The sequence below is a fragment of the Hakea prostrata genome, unplaced genomic scaffold (assembly GCF_041222555.1).
Source record: "Hakea prostrata isolate BN-2017 unplaced genomic scaffold, UWA_Hpros_2 contig_244, whole genome shotgun sequence".
Lineage (NCBI taxonomy): Eukaryota > Viridiplantae > Streptophyta > Magnoliopsida > Proteales > Proteaceae > Hakea > Hakea prostrata.
In genome coordinates, this window is record NW_028291363.1 from 3342 (window position 1) to 17580 (window position 14239).

At 42.6% G+C, this 14239-nt stretch overlaps 1 protein-coding gene across 1 annotated transcript; it reads left to right on the top strand.

Annotated features, from left to right (window-relative positions):
• The first annotated feature begins 250 nt into the window (after positions 1-250).
• On the top strand, positions 251-805 carry LOC148998612 (uncharacterized). Its single transcript, XM_089141831.1, has one exon. It carries the CDS (start codon positions 251-253, stop codon positions 803-805), a length of 555 nt encoding a protein of 184 aa, XP_088997957.1.
• The last annotated feature ends 13434 nt before the right edge of the window (positions 806-14239 follow it).

Below are 14239 nucleotides of genomic sequence, written 5' to 3' on the forward strand. Positions count from 1 at the left end.
ACGGCCATAAAAGCTCAGGTTTTAGCCGACTTCATTGTGGAAAGCACCCTACCACAAAATGAGAATCAAACGGCCACTACTGAACATCGGACTTGTGGATTTTACACGTCGATGGCTCGAGTAGTGCTTCTAGATCGGGAGCAGGATTGACACTTAGCAGTCCCGAGGACTTCACGATCAGCTATGCTTTGAGATTTAATTTCCCGGCTTCCAACAATGAAGCCGAGTATGAAGCTGTCATAGAAGGCTTATGAGTAGCCCGAGCACTCAGGGTTCGAGAATTAGAAGTAAGAGTGATTCTCAACTTGTTGTCAATCAAATCAAGGGAGAGTACAATGCGAAAGATGAAAGAATGGCCAAGTATTTGTCCAAGGTTGAACAGCTCCAGATTCACTTTGAATGGGTAACTTCTGAACAGATACCCAGAAAGGAGAATGAGAAGGCAGATGAACTCTCCCGGCTATCTTCGGCAAATTACAAGAATTTAGACTCGGCAGTTTATATCGAAGAGCTAAATAGCCCGAGTACACAGGAGATAGAAACTTTTGAGATCAGTCGCAAGCCCGACTGGACAACGCCCTTGGTAAAATACCTTCGGGATAATATACTCCCGACTGATCCAAAAGAAGCCAAAAGAATTAGAAACCAGGTGGCCCGGTTCACCATCATTGGGGACCAACTATACAGAAGACCCTTCACTGAACCACTCTTGAGATGTGTTGGCCCTTCCCGGGCCAGCTATGCTCTAGCAGAAATTCATGAAGGTATTTGCGGCGCACACATGGGTGGAAAGGCTTTGGCATAGAAGGTGTTGCGCTCGGGCATATTTTGGCCAACTGTGCAAAAAGATGCTATTGAATATGTTCGCAAATGTGGACAATGCCAAAAGTACGCCAACGTTCCAAAGGTGCCACCAGTTCCAATGATGCCCATCTCCAGCCCAACACCATTCGCAATGTGGGGAATGGACCTAGTCGGGAAGTTACCGAAGGCTTCAAGAAATCAGGAGTACCTTGTGGTTGCCATAGACTACTTTACGATGTGGGTCGAGGCTGAACCGCTGTCTTCCATCACAGAAAAGCAAATGGAGAAATTTTTCAAAGAAAAAGTCATTTACAGGTTCGGGATACCCCGAATTCTATTGACGAACAATGGAAAACAATTCGAGGGAGCGGAATTCAAATCCTTTTGCAAAAGATATCACATTGAACATCGGTTCGCCTCAGTTGCTTACCCTCAGAGCAATGGGCAAGTGGAAGTCACCAATAGAACACTTTTGGACAGGATTAAGAAGAGACTAGAGGATAGTCGGGCGCAATGGGTCGAGAAACTCTCGAGTGTTCTGTGGTCATACAGGACAACTGCGAGAACCCCAATTGGAGAAACTTTGTTCTGCCTCACATATGGAACCGAAGCCTTAGCTCCCGTGGAGGTATTGGTCGGGTCATTACGTTATAACACCTTTGATGAAAATCAAAATGACCAGGGCCTAAGGGAAAACTTGGACCTCTTGCAAGAAACCTGAATGAAGGCACAACAAAGAAATCAGTTGTACCAAAAAAGAATAGCTCAACACTACAACTCCTGGGTAAAAAAACCGAAGGTACGGATCGGGAGATTTGGTACTGTCACATCCACCTAGCCGGTATCCTATCTGACATACCCGGGATGTGATCCACAGCCCGAAGATCCAGATCGAGTGGCCATGCCTCCCACATATACGATAACATAATCATGAACAATATAATCAAGGTTTAAAATAAGCAATAAACAGATCAAAAGAATAATAAAATATAATCAATCAGAGTGCGGAATATCAGGTATCAACTTCTCAATTAAAAGTAATCTCAAAGGGAAAGAGTGATCAGAAGTCACCCCTTCAAAAGTAGCGGAAAGATGGTTAATTAAACTAAGTTACAAATCTATGCCAAGAGTAAATCCATAAGAGCTAAAGACATTATATCCATAAGTTTTACAGTCATCCAAGGAAATGGGGCACTATGCAAAGGTTTCTTCAATCCTAATGATTGTTTCTTCATAAATATGGATGAATTGGACCAAGCGCGGCCGCTCCCTCACTAAGGTGGGGCTAACCCTAGTACGAACCATAATCCTCCTCGGCACAATAATCCTGACTCTCATCGTAGCCATCACCCGAAGGGTAGTATGCGGGATCATAGCTCGGGTCGTAGTGTGCGCCATCAGAATCTCTATACCTGCAAGATAATCTAACAATTTGCACAAAAGGAATGAGTTCAAAAGAACTCAGCAAGGCAAGTCGTTTCATAATATACAGTTCATTCGATACAAATCATGATAAGATGCAAGATGATATGAGACAATGATGATATATGATTCTAATCCTAAGTATGCTAGTCTCTAAGGTAGACATGCTTTAAGCCATAGCACCATACTTCTTTGGGTCGTCTGTCACTCCCCCTCAATCATATAGATATCTTGGGTCTGCCGTGGTAATTTGGTAAGGTCCTCATCAAACCATGGTTGGGGATTCAGTCACCACTCTCTCACATCACCATTGGTATAAGTATTGGCTCATGTCATGGCGAAGCCTAGCCCAATGCAAGTCATCTACTCAGTCATATAATGTCAGATCCGGATACTTTCCCTATGGCACCGACCAACTCGGTTCCGTATCCTTCACACTAGAGTCAGCGTATCCTATGGCACCGACCAACTCGGACTACGGACTCATCAACCCTATCGGTCATCCACAAATGGTAAACGGGAAGCTCTCACGTCCTCTCACGGGTTGGTTATCGGTCTTGAGCGCCCGTGAGCCCAGGTCTATCCATTTGCAACCCTACCAATAAATGGCCCCTTTCAAGTATCCGCAGTATGGTTCAAGTCCTCTCACGGAGTGGATACCGGTCTTGAGTGCCCTTCAACCATACTCTACCACTGGTCGTTCGGTCTCAATACCCTTCCGATTCGGGTCTGATACGACAAGGAAATATCCTAACCATACACCTAGACAATCCTATGCATGTCATCCAATAACCCGGGAAAGTGTCGATGGACACCTTCAGAGAATATCCCATACTATTCCCTCTGATGTCCAAGGACAGAAGTGTCGGAAGGACACTTCCCAATCCCAAGTCATACGTAGTGAATCACAAGTTCAATCTCATCATATCATACTTAATCAATGATTCATCATATAAACAAAGGCATATCATAGCATGATTAATCATATAGAAATTCATAAAGTACAATTAAACATGATATTCCAAATGATATGTGACATACTACTACTGATAAGAATGCATAGAATAGTCATGTATGATAAAGGAATACACATAAGAATATAACCATTGAGTTTTCAAGGTATAAGCATGTTTACATAATTAACATACTTGAGTTAACGACCGTCCTTACCTTAATCGAGTCACAAATAAAATCAATGATCACCAAGAATAGTGCTAGAAATCAGTGCTGGTACCCTAGACAACATACAAGTAACATCAGAGAAGAAAACAGTCGAATCAGAGGTCAAACGAATCAATTCGGTCAAGTACAGGGGTGATCTCATATCTTGGTTGACTAGCTTGGTCGACTGTCAGTCGACCAAGACTTGTTATCCTCATGGCAGAATTCAAAACTTGGTCAGAAACTGACCTTCCGGTGCTCCGATCGACACAAAATTTGGATGGCATGTTTACAACAGTATGAGGATACTACACACTAAATTTCATGACGATCCAACGGTCCAATTAAAAATACCCAAATCGAAGTCTTATGTTCTATACGATAAATATCACAAATCAAAATGGAATTGGTTGGAATTGTAAAGAATGATGGGAATCAACTAAGTGAATGGTAAGAATCAAATTAGAATCATGAATTCATAGTAATCTAGACCTAACATGCATTCACATATCAGTTTTGAATCAAGACAAGGTTGAAATGAAAGGAATCAAAGTAATGAAATGTAAGCAATCCTAATTGAATCATGGCATAACAAGAATGGGGTGATAATCACGAGATTGATTGGGGAAAGACTCATGGTTAAGTGTTTGCAAGGTTGCAGCACTTCAACCATGGTCTTAAGATCATACTTTGGTAGAAAATGAATAGATTAGAAGAAGGATAGAAAGAATCATACCTTGAGTTGATGATTGATGTGCAATACAAATGATTGGAGTCAAAGATCTTCCCAAACACCAAGAAAAGCCCAAGAGAGTGTCCAACTTCGTGCTTTGGAGTGCAAATGATTAGCCTAGGTCCTCATTCACGAGTTCCAAAAAGGTAGGGGCAAAATGGGAAGTGATTTTGTAAAAATTCGAATTGCATTACTGCTGGTCGACTGTCAGTCGACCAAGCAGTCGACCAAGGCATGACAACAACTTCAGGAGTGGATTTGGAAGGCTAGACAGATCCGAATTGAGTTGGGTTTTCTCCTACAAGTCAATCAACAAGTCTAGTTTCAAGAAATACCTTCGGATTGATCACGGGGGTCCAATAAGTGCCTCAACTAATTCAATCTTCATCGATGCACAGATTTTCACTCATCACTGAAAATGTGCTCAAGTAAGGGGCATCATCGTCAATGTCCATAGGCTCTGGATCAAGCATCGAATCTTCAACTACGAGGGCCCACAAGTCTCTTCTACCTCCACTTCGGGTCTTCGGACCTGCAACAGTATAAAATCCGGGCCGGGTCAGGGTTAGGATAAGGCCGGATTTTACAGGTACTAAGAAGAACTGGGGCTTCCAATCCAAAGAATCAATGAAAGTTAACTCCAACATGGGAGGGACCTTACCTCGTTGGCAAAGAAACAAGACCGGGAGCATACCAACTGAAAGACTCAGAGATTGGAAAGCCGATTGATCGGTCATGGAACTCCACCAACCTGAGAAAGTTCTATCAATAGCTCTATACCTTTTTCAAAAAGGAAGTAGACATTTTCGGGTCCTTCCAGGTTTATTTTGCGCCTTTTTTCAAAGGGCTAGCACTTTTTAATAAAGTAAGATTCAGGTACGTCCCGGTCTATTTGCACCTTTATTTTAAGGACTTGCATCTTTTTCTAAAAATAAACATTTTTGGGTCCTTCCCGTTTGTTTTTGCGCCTTTATTAATGATCGTGTCGCTAACCAATCAAAAATAAAATCCTATACTAATCTAGCAAGCAGAAAGTACGGGGTCGAACTATGGGGAACTAAGAGGCTAAGTCACTAAGATTGAATTCAATAAAACTAAATTTAAACTAAATCTACTAACTAATGTAAAACGTTAACTATGAATATGTGAAGATCTTTGGGATTTCGAATCCCCAATGCTTTTCCCTAACCGATATAACTCTACTCTTCAAAGCAAATTAGGGATGGTCTTCCTAGATATGCCCTATTTTTGCAAAACTATCGTCCTTCGCGGAAGCTTGGCACGCTTAGTTCACTGAGCTATAGAACATCTTTGGCCAAACTCAAACACAATCAACTAGAAGAGATAGAACAATCAAATTAATGAAATAAGCATGGTTCATCTACATCCCAAAGAAAATGAACTAGCTACTCATTATCACAAAGTTCATAAGAAAAATAAAGATGAAACATAGGGGGAGAGAGAGAGAGAGATGTGGTCTTCTTCTTCTGCAATGAGAGAGATGAGAGCCGCATTCACCGTCCTTTTTCTTCTCTGTGGTTGGCTTCTCTTTTATGTCTCCCGCACACAATGAATCCCCTCTCTTTACCCGTATATTTGACCTTTATTCTTTCGAAATTTGGAAAAACTTAAAACTGGAAAGTTGTAGATATTTTCAATATCGTTCCATAGCATCTTGAATCATCGAAATCCAAGCTCATACGAGAGAGAAATACCCAAAATACTGAAGGTAGGTCTGTTTATCCGATTTTCAGATTTATTACCAATTTTGTTCCTTAGACCTCCACATATTTCCAATTTGGCTAAGATCTCACTTTTCATGATTTCTTGAGCAGCAAGATTGAATGCCATGATTTAAAATCCACCAATATCTAATATATTTGCCAACTTTACTCCATATTATCTCTAATATCCAAAATCACCTTATTCCTGAAAAATACACAAAAATACTCAATTAGCTCTCTTTAATTAAATAAGTATGGGGAATTAAATCAAATAAATAATGGTAAATGCATGCTTATCAATTAAGGACTTACATCTTTTTCTAAAAGATAAACATTTTCGGGTCCTTCGCGTTTGTTTTTGGCACCTTTATCTAAGGGCTTGTGTAATTCGGGTACACCCTGAATGACTTGCGCCTTTTGAAGGACTTAGCATTTAGACTAAAAGCTATTGTGGCAAATCGGGACCATCCCGAATGCCTTGCGCCTTTTTTAAAGACTTAAGCATGAAGCATTCCCGATCATTAAATAACAAACTTCAAAGGCAATGGTTGCAAAACACTTAGTCAAAAAATTCATTCGCAAAAGGATTACATGGTTCGAAGACCAAAAGCACTAATTGAATACATGATTCGGGATACAAAAAGCTTCAAGATCCTGAGCTTCTCGATCAATCTTCAAGGAGGGGCTTGCGGGAGGGTTCTCTTCAACAGTAGTCTCAACCAAACCTTCATTGGACACATTAGTGTCAACAGCGGTGTCAGTCGGGGAACCCCCGGCTTCTTCCTCAACAAAGGATTTCTTTGGGCCATCATCTTCAGCATCTTCCTCCAACTCCCCTTCAACCCCTTCCTCATCCTCTACTTCTTCTTCTTCTCCTTTTTCCTCTTTCGCTTCCTCTTCGGGATGGTGTTGAGGAGGAGGATCGATGTAGTCGATAGCATCAGGGAATGGGACGAACTCGAGTTCGGGAAGACCTTCTGAATGGGGAAGCTTGAGCTCATCGTACAACTGAGGGTCCAAAAGCTTCTCCAGCTCTTGGGGACAAGGAAGCTCTGTTTGTTGAAGTGTCTTCTTGAAGGCAATGCATAATCCTCTTCTGAAGGCGGGAGTGGCAATGGCCACCGATAATGCTTTGAATTCCTCGGTGGCAAAGTAATCTTCTAACACCTTCCACCTGAAAATTTGAGCCCCCGAAGCTTTCAGTTCAGCTAGCTCATCCCTCAGTTGCGCATTCACATTCCTTTCATCGGCCAGGAGAGCCTTAGATGCTTTCAAGTCCTTGGCAGCTTTCCCGAGTTTCTTCTCAAGATCATTGACTTTTCCCTTGTATTTGCCTTTGCTTCTAGAAAAGCCATCCCTCTCTTTCTTCAACTTGGCCATTTTCCCTTTGGCCTCCTCCAACTTCTTCTCTGCTTGGTCAGCTCGAGTCACCGCTTGACCAGCCCGAATGTTCGCTTGCTGATGAAGCTGTTCGGCCAACGCCAACTGGTTAGCCTGGTCCCGAGCCCTACGAAGGGATTCGGCAAAAATATGAACCGCCCCGGCCCCATACCTGAAGAAGGAACATTAGACAACAAGGAATAAAAAAGAGAAGAAGAATGAGAGGGAATCGGGAGAGCTTTACCTAAATTCCTCATCAAAAAATTCACGGTTGGGAAGATTCCGCAAGTACTCCCGATCAGCGTCTTCAGTGGCATTGTTCAACCACTGCTCGGCGTGCACTGAGTCAGAAAAAACCGAGTTGAAGTCGGGATTCCCAGCTGAAGTTGAAGGCCCAACTTCATGTTCGGGTTCGTAGATACGAACCTTCTTTGGAGGACGAGGAACCACCTCCGCTTTCATTTTTCACCTCCCGAGGGAGGTACTTTCTTCTTGGGACTCTTCTCAGTCCCGGTCGGGCCAGCAGCCACAGAAGTTTGGTCCTTGGCCACAAAAGCTTTAGCCGGGACAGAGCCTTGAATGGGAGCCTTTGTTTTTAGGACCCCAGAGGAAGAAGCCTTAGTAGTTGTTACAGGTTTCCTCCTTTGAGCCTCGTCCATTCCCCCGAGAGCTGCAGTCAACAGATTGTCATCAGAACTATTCTGGGCTACTGCAAAACAAAGAGATATAATCAGGTCAGCACAGAGAATACAAAATGAAAGCAATATAAACAAAAACTTACCCGGGGAGAAACCCCACAGCTGAAGGTGTCACACCCCGCCCGCCAGGCCCGGTTACTCGCCCGAAGACCCGTGGGTGCGATCCATCACAGGATCCATGGTTTTAGTCTATCAATAATAATAAATACAAATACCTGTAATCAAGAGCAAGAATAGTACAATAATCAATAAAAAGGTTACAGGAGTCCAAATACTCCAATAAAAATCCAAGAACGAACGAAAGAAGGAAGATCAAGAATCAAAAGTAATATCGAGTTCAGCGGAAGCAAAATAAGTAACTAAATAGTCTTCATCTTCAGGAGGCTTCATGCTCTGCAAGTTCATGTATCACTGTCTGTGCCACATCAGCTTCAAACGAGAAGGCTCTTTCATACGAATCATCTCCAACTTCCGACGTTGTGCAACCATCTGTACAGTTTATATAATACATACAATGAAAGGAATGAGTTCCAACGAACTCAGTAAGGAACAAGCAATTCTCATATATATGTCAATACAATCTACAAATGCACAAATGAAATGATATGGATGGTATGCAGAAATATGAATGCTACTAAGATCTAACTATGCAAGTCTCTAATGGCTGACATGCTTTAAGATATACGCCAGCCCTCCTTTGGGTAAGTCTCATCACTCTGATCCGGCAAGGACTGGTTACCTCTGTAGGGATCCTGGGCAAAGGGGTAAGTCCACACCTGGCTCTCAAAACCGTGGTTGGGGGTTAAGTCAACACTCTCTCACCACAACCATTGGCAATGAGTACTGGCGCATGTCGGGGTTTCTAATCCAATGCAAGGTCATAATGGTAACATACTATATGAAGTCCAGATACTTCCCCTATGGCACCAACCAACTCGGTTCAGTATCCTTCGCAACCTAGGAGTGAGAATCCTCACGGACTGGCTACCTTTGTTGGACTCTACTCCTTAACCCTATGGTCATCCACATATTATTGGGGCGGATGCTCTCATGACTCCTCGCGACACCCGGTCCGCTCCTTGGACGTCCATGAGCCCAACCCTAACACATGCAACCCTACCATTACATGACCAATAGTGGACCACAGAGTCTCCGCACGGACTGGTTACCGCTATAGGATGAAACATAGTCACGGGTCACCCGGCTTCAATTCCCCTGCCGAAAGGGTAATAGCATGTGGGGTACCTAGCCATGCAATTCTAGACTCCCTAAGTATGTCATCAAGTAATCATGATAGTGCTGGAGACATCAGCAGGCATGTGTCCCATTCCACAACCTTCTGATATCCGAAGCCAAGATATCCCAATGGAATACCCCTTCCATCACAATCACACTACATCACTCTTTATCATATCATGAACAGTTGTGCGATATCATAAAAGATGAAGTACATCAAGGAACACCACAAACAGCAAGTGTACAATAAGATTCACATGCTTTATACAATTACAGCAAGTTACATGATCAAAGAATAATAAATAGAACAACAGAATCATCATGTATATGTAATTGCATATAAATAAGAATGCATGTCCTTACCTGTAATTATGTAAAACTCCTCTAACTTGAATTCCAGAAACTATTATAAGACTTTTACTTGAAACAGAGAACACCTAGGCATAAGGTTACAAGAATATAAAAGAGTCAAGAGTCAAAACAAATCCAAAATCAAACTTACACAGACACTGGAAACCGGCCGGTCGCTTGAGCCGGTCGCTTAGGTTGAGCGACCGCCACTAGTGACCGCCCCAAAAACAAAGAGTTCAAATCTGAAACTCAGGCTTCTGATCATCCGTTTTCAATCCGGATTTTGAGTGATCATAGCCAAAGTCTCGAATCTAACACTCCAAGAGACACTAGGTGAAAAGAAACCTAACAATTATCATAAATGGATTACCCATAAACTTTCCCCTTGACTAGATCCATCCATTAACAAATGCAGGGATTCGTTTCTGGACACGATCTCATCAAGAACATTGGAAAGGGAGTACAACAAATCTAATGGGTAACCACTAACAAAAAGGAGATGGGTTCATATCAATTAGAGGTTAAAAAGAAGAGAATTGCAGATGGAGATTCATTACCTTAATCAGAATCACCAAGAATAGAAGAGAAAAGGTTTCATATCATTAACAGCACTTCAGACCTGAATCCTGCACGATTCACTGCCGCCTAATCGCCCAAAATAGCAATCCCGAACATAATAATGCGTTAATAGGGCGAGGGATGCTATTTATAACGAACAGGGGGCAAAATAGGGCATTTTCCCGCAAGCAGAACCGGGCGGTCGCTTAAGGCGGTCGCTTGGTTTAATCAACCGCCACTAGCAACCGCCCCCATGTATATTGCTATACAAGGGTGCTTTGCTCATGGGGTTGAAGACCAAGTACAACCTAACCCAAATGAAGACATGGGGGAGATCATAGTCCGAAAAATCAATCATAATAGGTTTGTAACAAAGAGGTTAGGGTTTCATCATAACATATGGCTCATGAAAAGGTTATGATCACGGAAAGAGAGGGAATGATTGTTATCAAGAAAATAACAAGAAATCATAGGAAATCTAGTTTATGTTAACAGAAACATTACCCATGAGGTTTCCCTCACATGGAAGGTTACAAGAGGTTTCCAGAAAGATCATTCAAAGGTTAGGGTTAAGGTTTCAAGAATCTATTAGCCAGGGTTAAGATCATGATGATGATCATAGATCTCAAAGAATAGAATGAGATCATGGAATAGATGGTTGCAAGGATGCATCATCTTTTTCCTGATCTCAAACAAGAACAAGAACGAAGAAAGAATAGTTAGAAATCCTAATTAGGTTAAACATGGATCATGAAGAAAATATAGTGATCAAGTTTAGGTTAACACAAATATCACCCAAGGGAAAGAGAAACAAAGAATCAAGATTCACCCATGGGAAAGAGAAACAAAGAATGCACAATCTGAAAAAGGTGTTGGGGAGTTTCCAACAAATAAAAGAACAATAGGGTTTCATATATGGTTACCTCTCATAAGAGTTGGTTACCTCTCATGAGAGTTACCCATAATTAATTCTCACAAAAACAACCCAAGATTGATAAAGGAACATCTCATTAGTATTTCAAAATAAAGAATGGAATTAGGAAGGGTCTACTAATGAGAGAAAATAAGGTTCTCAATTAAAGTGAAGGGAAAGAAATTCAAATCATACAATTAGGGATTACTAACAAGAATCCGTGTATCCCACGAAAAGACTAGGGAGGATAAAGATTCACTCTAGGGCTAAAAGAATTAAAGAAGAGGTCATTACAGTAGTGTAACACCCTTCTCATGATCAGAAAATCAGAAGTAGAGAAGAAAGAATGAATTAAAGAAGAAGCGAATTGAATACCAACCTTTTAGAAGAGAAACCGCTGAAGAAACCTGAACAGATACTTGAGGATCTTCCTTGACTTTGAAGGAGAGGATCTAGGGATCTTCCCACGTTCTCCCAAGGCTTAGAAACATAGTGGGAGTGAAAAACATAGAGTTCCCCCCTTTTAAATAGCACAAAGAGTTCAAGAGTTACTAGGGTTTCACCAAACTGACCAAACTGACCCTGTTGGTTGATTGGTTGCCAAAGAGGAAGTTCAAAGGTCGATCCCACACTATCAAGAGGTTTAGAAACATGGTGGGAATAGTTTACCACGAAATTAAAAGAAATAAAGCTTTTGAAAACCTTCAAAACAGATATTTACCAAAATGCCACTGCTCGGTCAAAAATAGGGATTTAATGGGCCTAACTTCAATATTTTTGGATGGGCTTCTTTCAATACATCGTACTACTTACCTAGTATGGAGGGAAGTCTTCAAACTAGGTCCAACTAAGCTTTAGGTCCATCAACCAAGTTCTTCTTCACAAATAAATATTTCAACACCAAATCAAGTAAGGTTTCCATAAGGAAACACCATCATCAATATCCATGGGTTTTGGGTCAAACACCATATCTTCTACTGAGATGGCCCACAAAGACATCTTCCTAAGATTTTAAGAGATAGTAAAACTGAAATCACGGTCAAGCTTCAAAGTCAACATTAAACAAAACCTACTTCACCCAAAACAGATCGGGTTTCCGGGCTAGATTTGGGCTGGGTGTCACAGAAGGACTGACTCATATTCCATGGAGTACCCATGGACTGCAAATTCGTCATCCTCGACTTGGTTAATGATCCCGACCCTTTCCTCTTCCTCGAGATCTAGGTTGACCGGAAAATTCAGGCGGTCAATGTCTTCCTTGGACACTTCCTGGAATTGGGTAAGGAAAGGCTCGGGAGCAGGGGGTCTGAAGAAGAGAAAAAATTCCCTCCACTTCTTGGTGGTGGATGGGAGAGAATCCTTCAAAATGAAATTTCCTTGGAAGGAAGAAGAAACTCTCTTTGAAAGAAAAAACCAGCCATGCTGGGTGTGAGGATGCAAAGAATAAAAAGGATGAAACGTGCCAAAGGTCGGGAAAACTCCAAAGGCATAATAGAAACCTACGAACCTAATCATGATGTGCCAGCTATTCGAGCTCAAGTTAGACGGGCTAAGCCCATAATGTTGTAAGAAGTCGACAAAGAGATAGTGTAAGGGGAGACGCAGCCCCCCGATGAAGGCATCATAATATAAGGGATAAAATCCCCTCGAGGGACTGTTCACCCTTTGTTCGTTGGTCGGGAGTATAACCTGGTATCCCTCGGGTATACCAAAACTGGATTTGAACCTATCTAAGTCCTCAGCAAAAAGGGAACAAAGGTAAAACTCTGGTCCCGAGGAATTCTGAACAAAGTCAACATGCCAAGGGCTCAAAGGCTGGGACTGGGCCAATGCCAAGGCAGCAAGATCTAAAGTTTTTCGATCCGGCTTGTGGGGAATAGCTCCCCGAAAACCACTGGGACGTTGGAAAGGCGGACGGGGTGGGGCTTTTCTACTAGAGACTCGGGACGTGGAAGGAACATCTGTCCTCAGGAAAGCTTGAGAAGACGAAGATGAAGGATCCCGAGAGGTGGCTGTAGACTCAGGCCTCGAGACACTTTTGGGCGAAGCAGTGGCAGAATTGGAGCCCGAGGATTGCTCAGGCCCCTCCCAAGACTCAACATTGGGAATATCCTATACTTAATCCTGAGCAGCCTGAGCAGCCATGGCCCGGGAAGCTTGGAGTTCCTTATCCTTGTGGTTCATCTCTCTAATCTCCTCAAGGACCCGAGAATCATCATCTTCGGTAGAACTGCCACTAGAATAACGGGACCTCTCGTCGTCTGAAGATTGCTCGTGAAGGTCTTTCAGACGGTCCCCGGTTAGGTTATACCTTTTTGTCTGATCACTGTCGCCTTCACTTGCATATCCCTCAGCCCGACGACGTTTCTCCCGATGCACGGGAACGGGAATTTTAGGCTTAAACCTAAAACCCCTCAAACTCACTTTTGGCCTCTTAACTTTATATCTCCTCGGGGCCATGGAAAAGAAGAAAGAACTTACTACTTGAATACTGAGAAGATCTCGAGAGCTTAGTCGGGAGTCTTTCTTAGTCGAGAGCAAAGGAAATTGTAAGTCAAAAACGAAGAAGGGAGGTTTCTATTTATACCACCGAAAGAGACGTTACGCTTCCTGATCGAACGGTTACGTCCATTAATGATTGACGGTTCAGGAAGGAGGACGGTCTGACTCCCCGAAACACTCATTATGAGCCTACGCATAGCCATTTGATGTGTCAAGCCCAGACTGGGCGAGGACCTCGAGGAAAACCGTTATGAAAACGGCTAGTCACTTCATTGTAGACATTTAATGCGCCCGAAAGAAACACCCCCTCATTCTCCCGAATAATGTGGAACAACACTCGAGACAAGAGGTTCCTCTCTCTCATTGGTCGGGACAAATGACAGGTTTATATATGATGACGGGACACCCTCATTCTCCCGAATGAGATAAAATAATGATCGGGAAAAGATGATCGTAACTTGACAATTGCCCTCAATCATGGATAGCCAGTACTTTCTCAAAAACTTAGCAAATTTAGAAGGGGGTATCGTTCAAGCACATGATCGGGATAGTACCCGATAGCTACCTCAATCATGGATAGCCAGTACTTTCTCAGAAACTTGGCAAATCTAGAAGGGGGTATCGTTCGAGCACATACTCGAGACAACACCCAACGGCTCAACTTCCTTATTATCCCGCACATTGTGAACAACGATTGGGATAGGGGGCTTATGATACAGAAGTTTCATACCCAACCGGGTCAGACCCGGACGGGTCT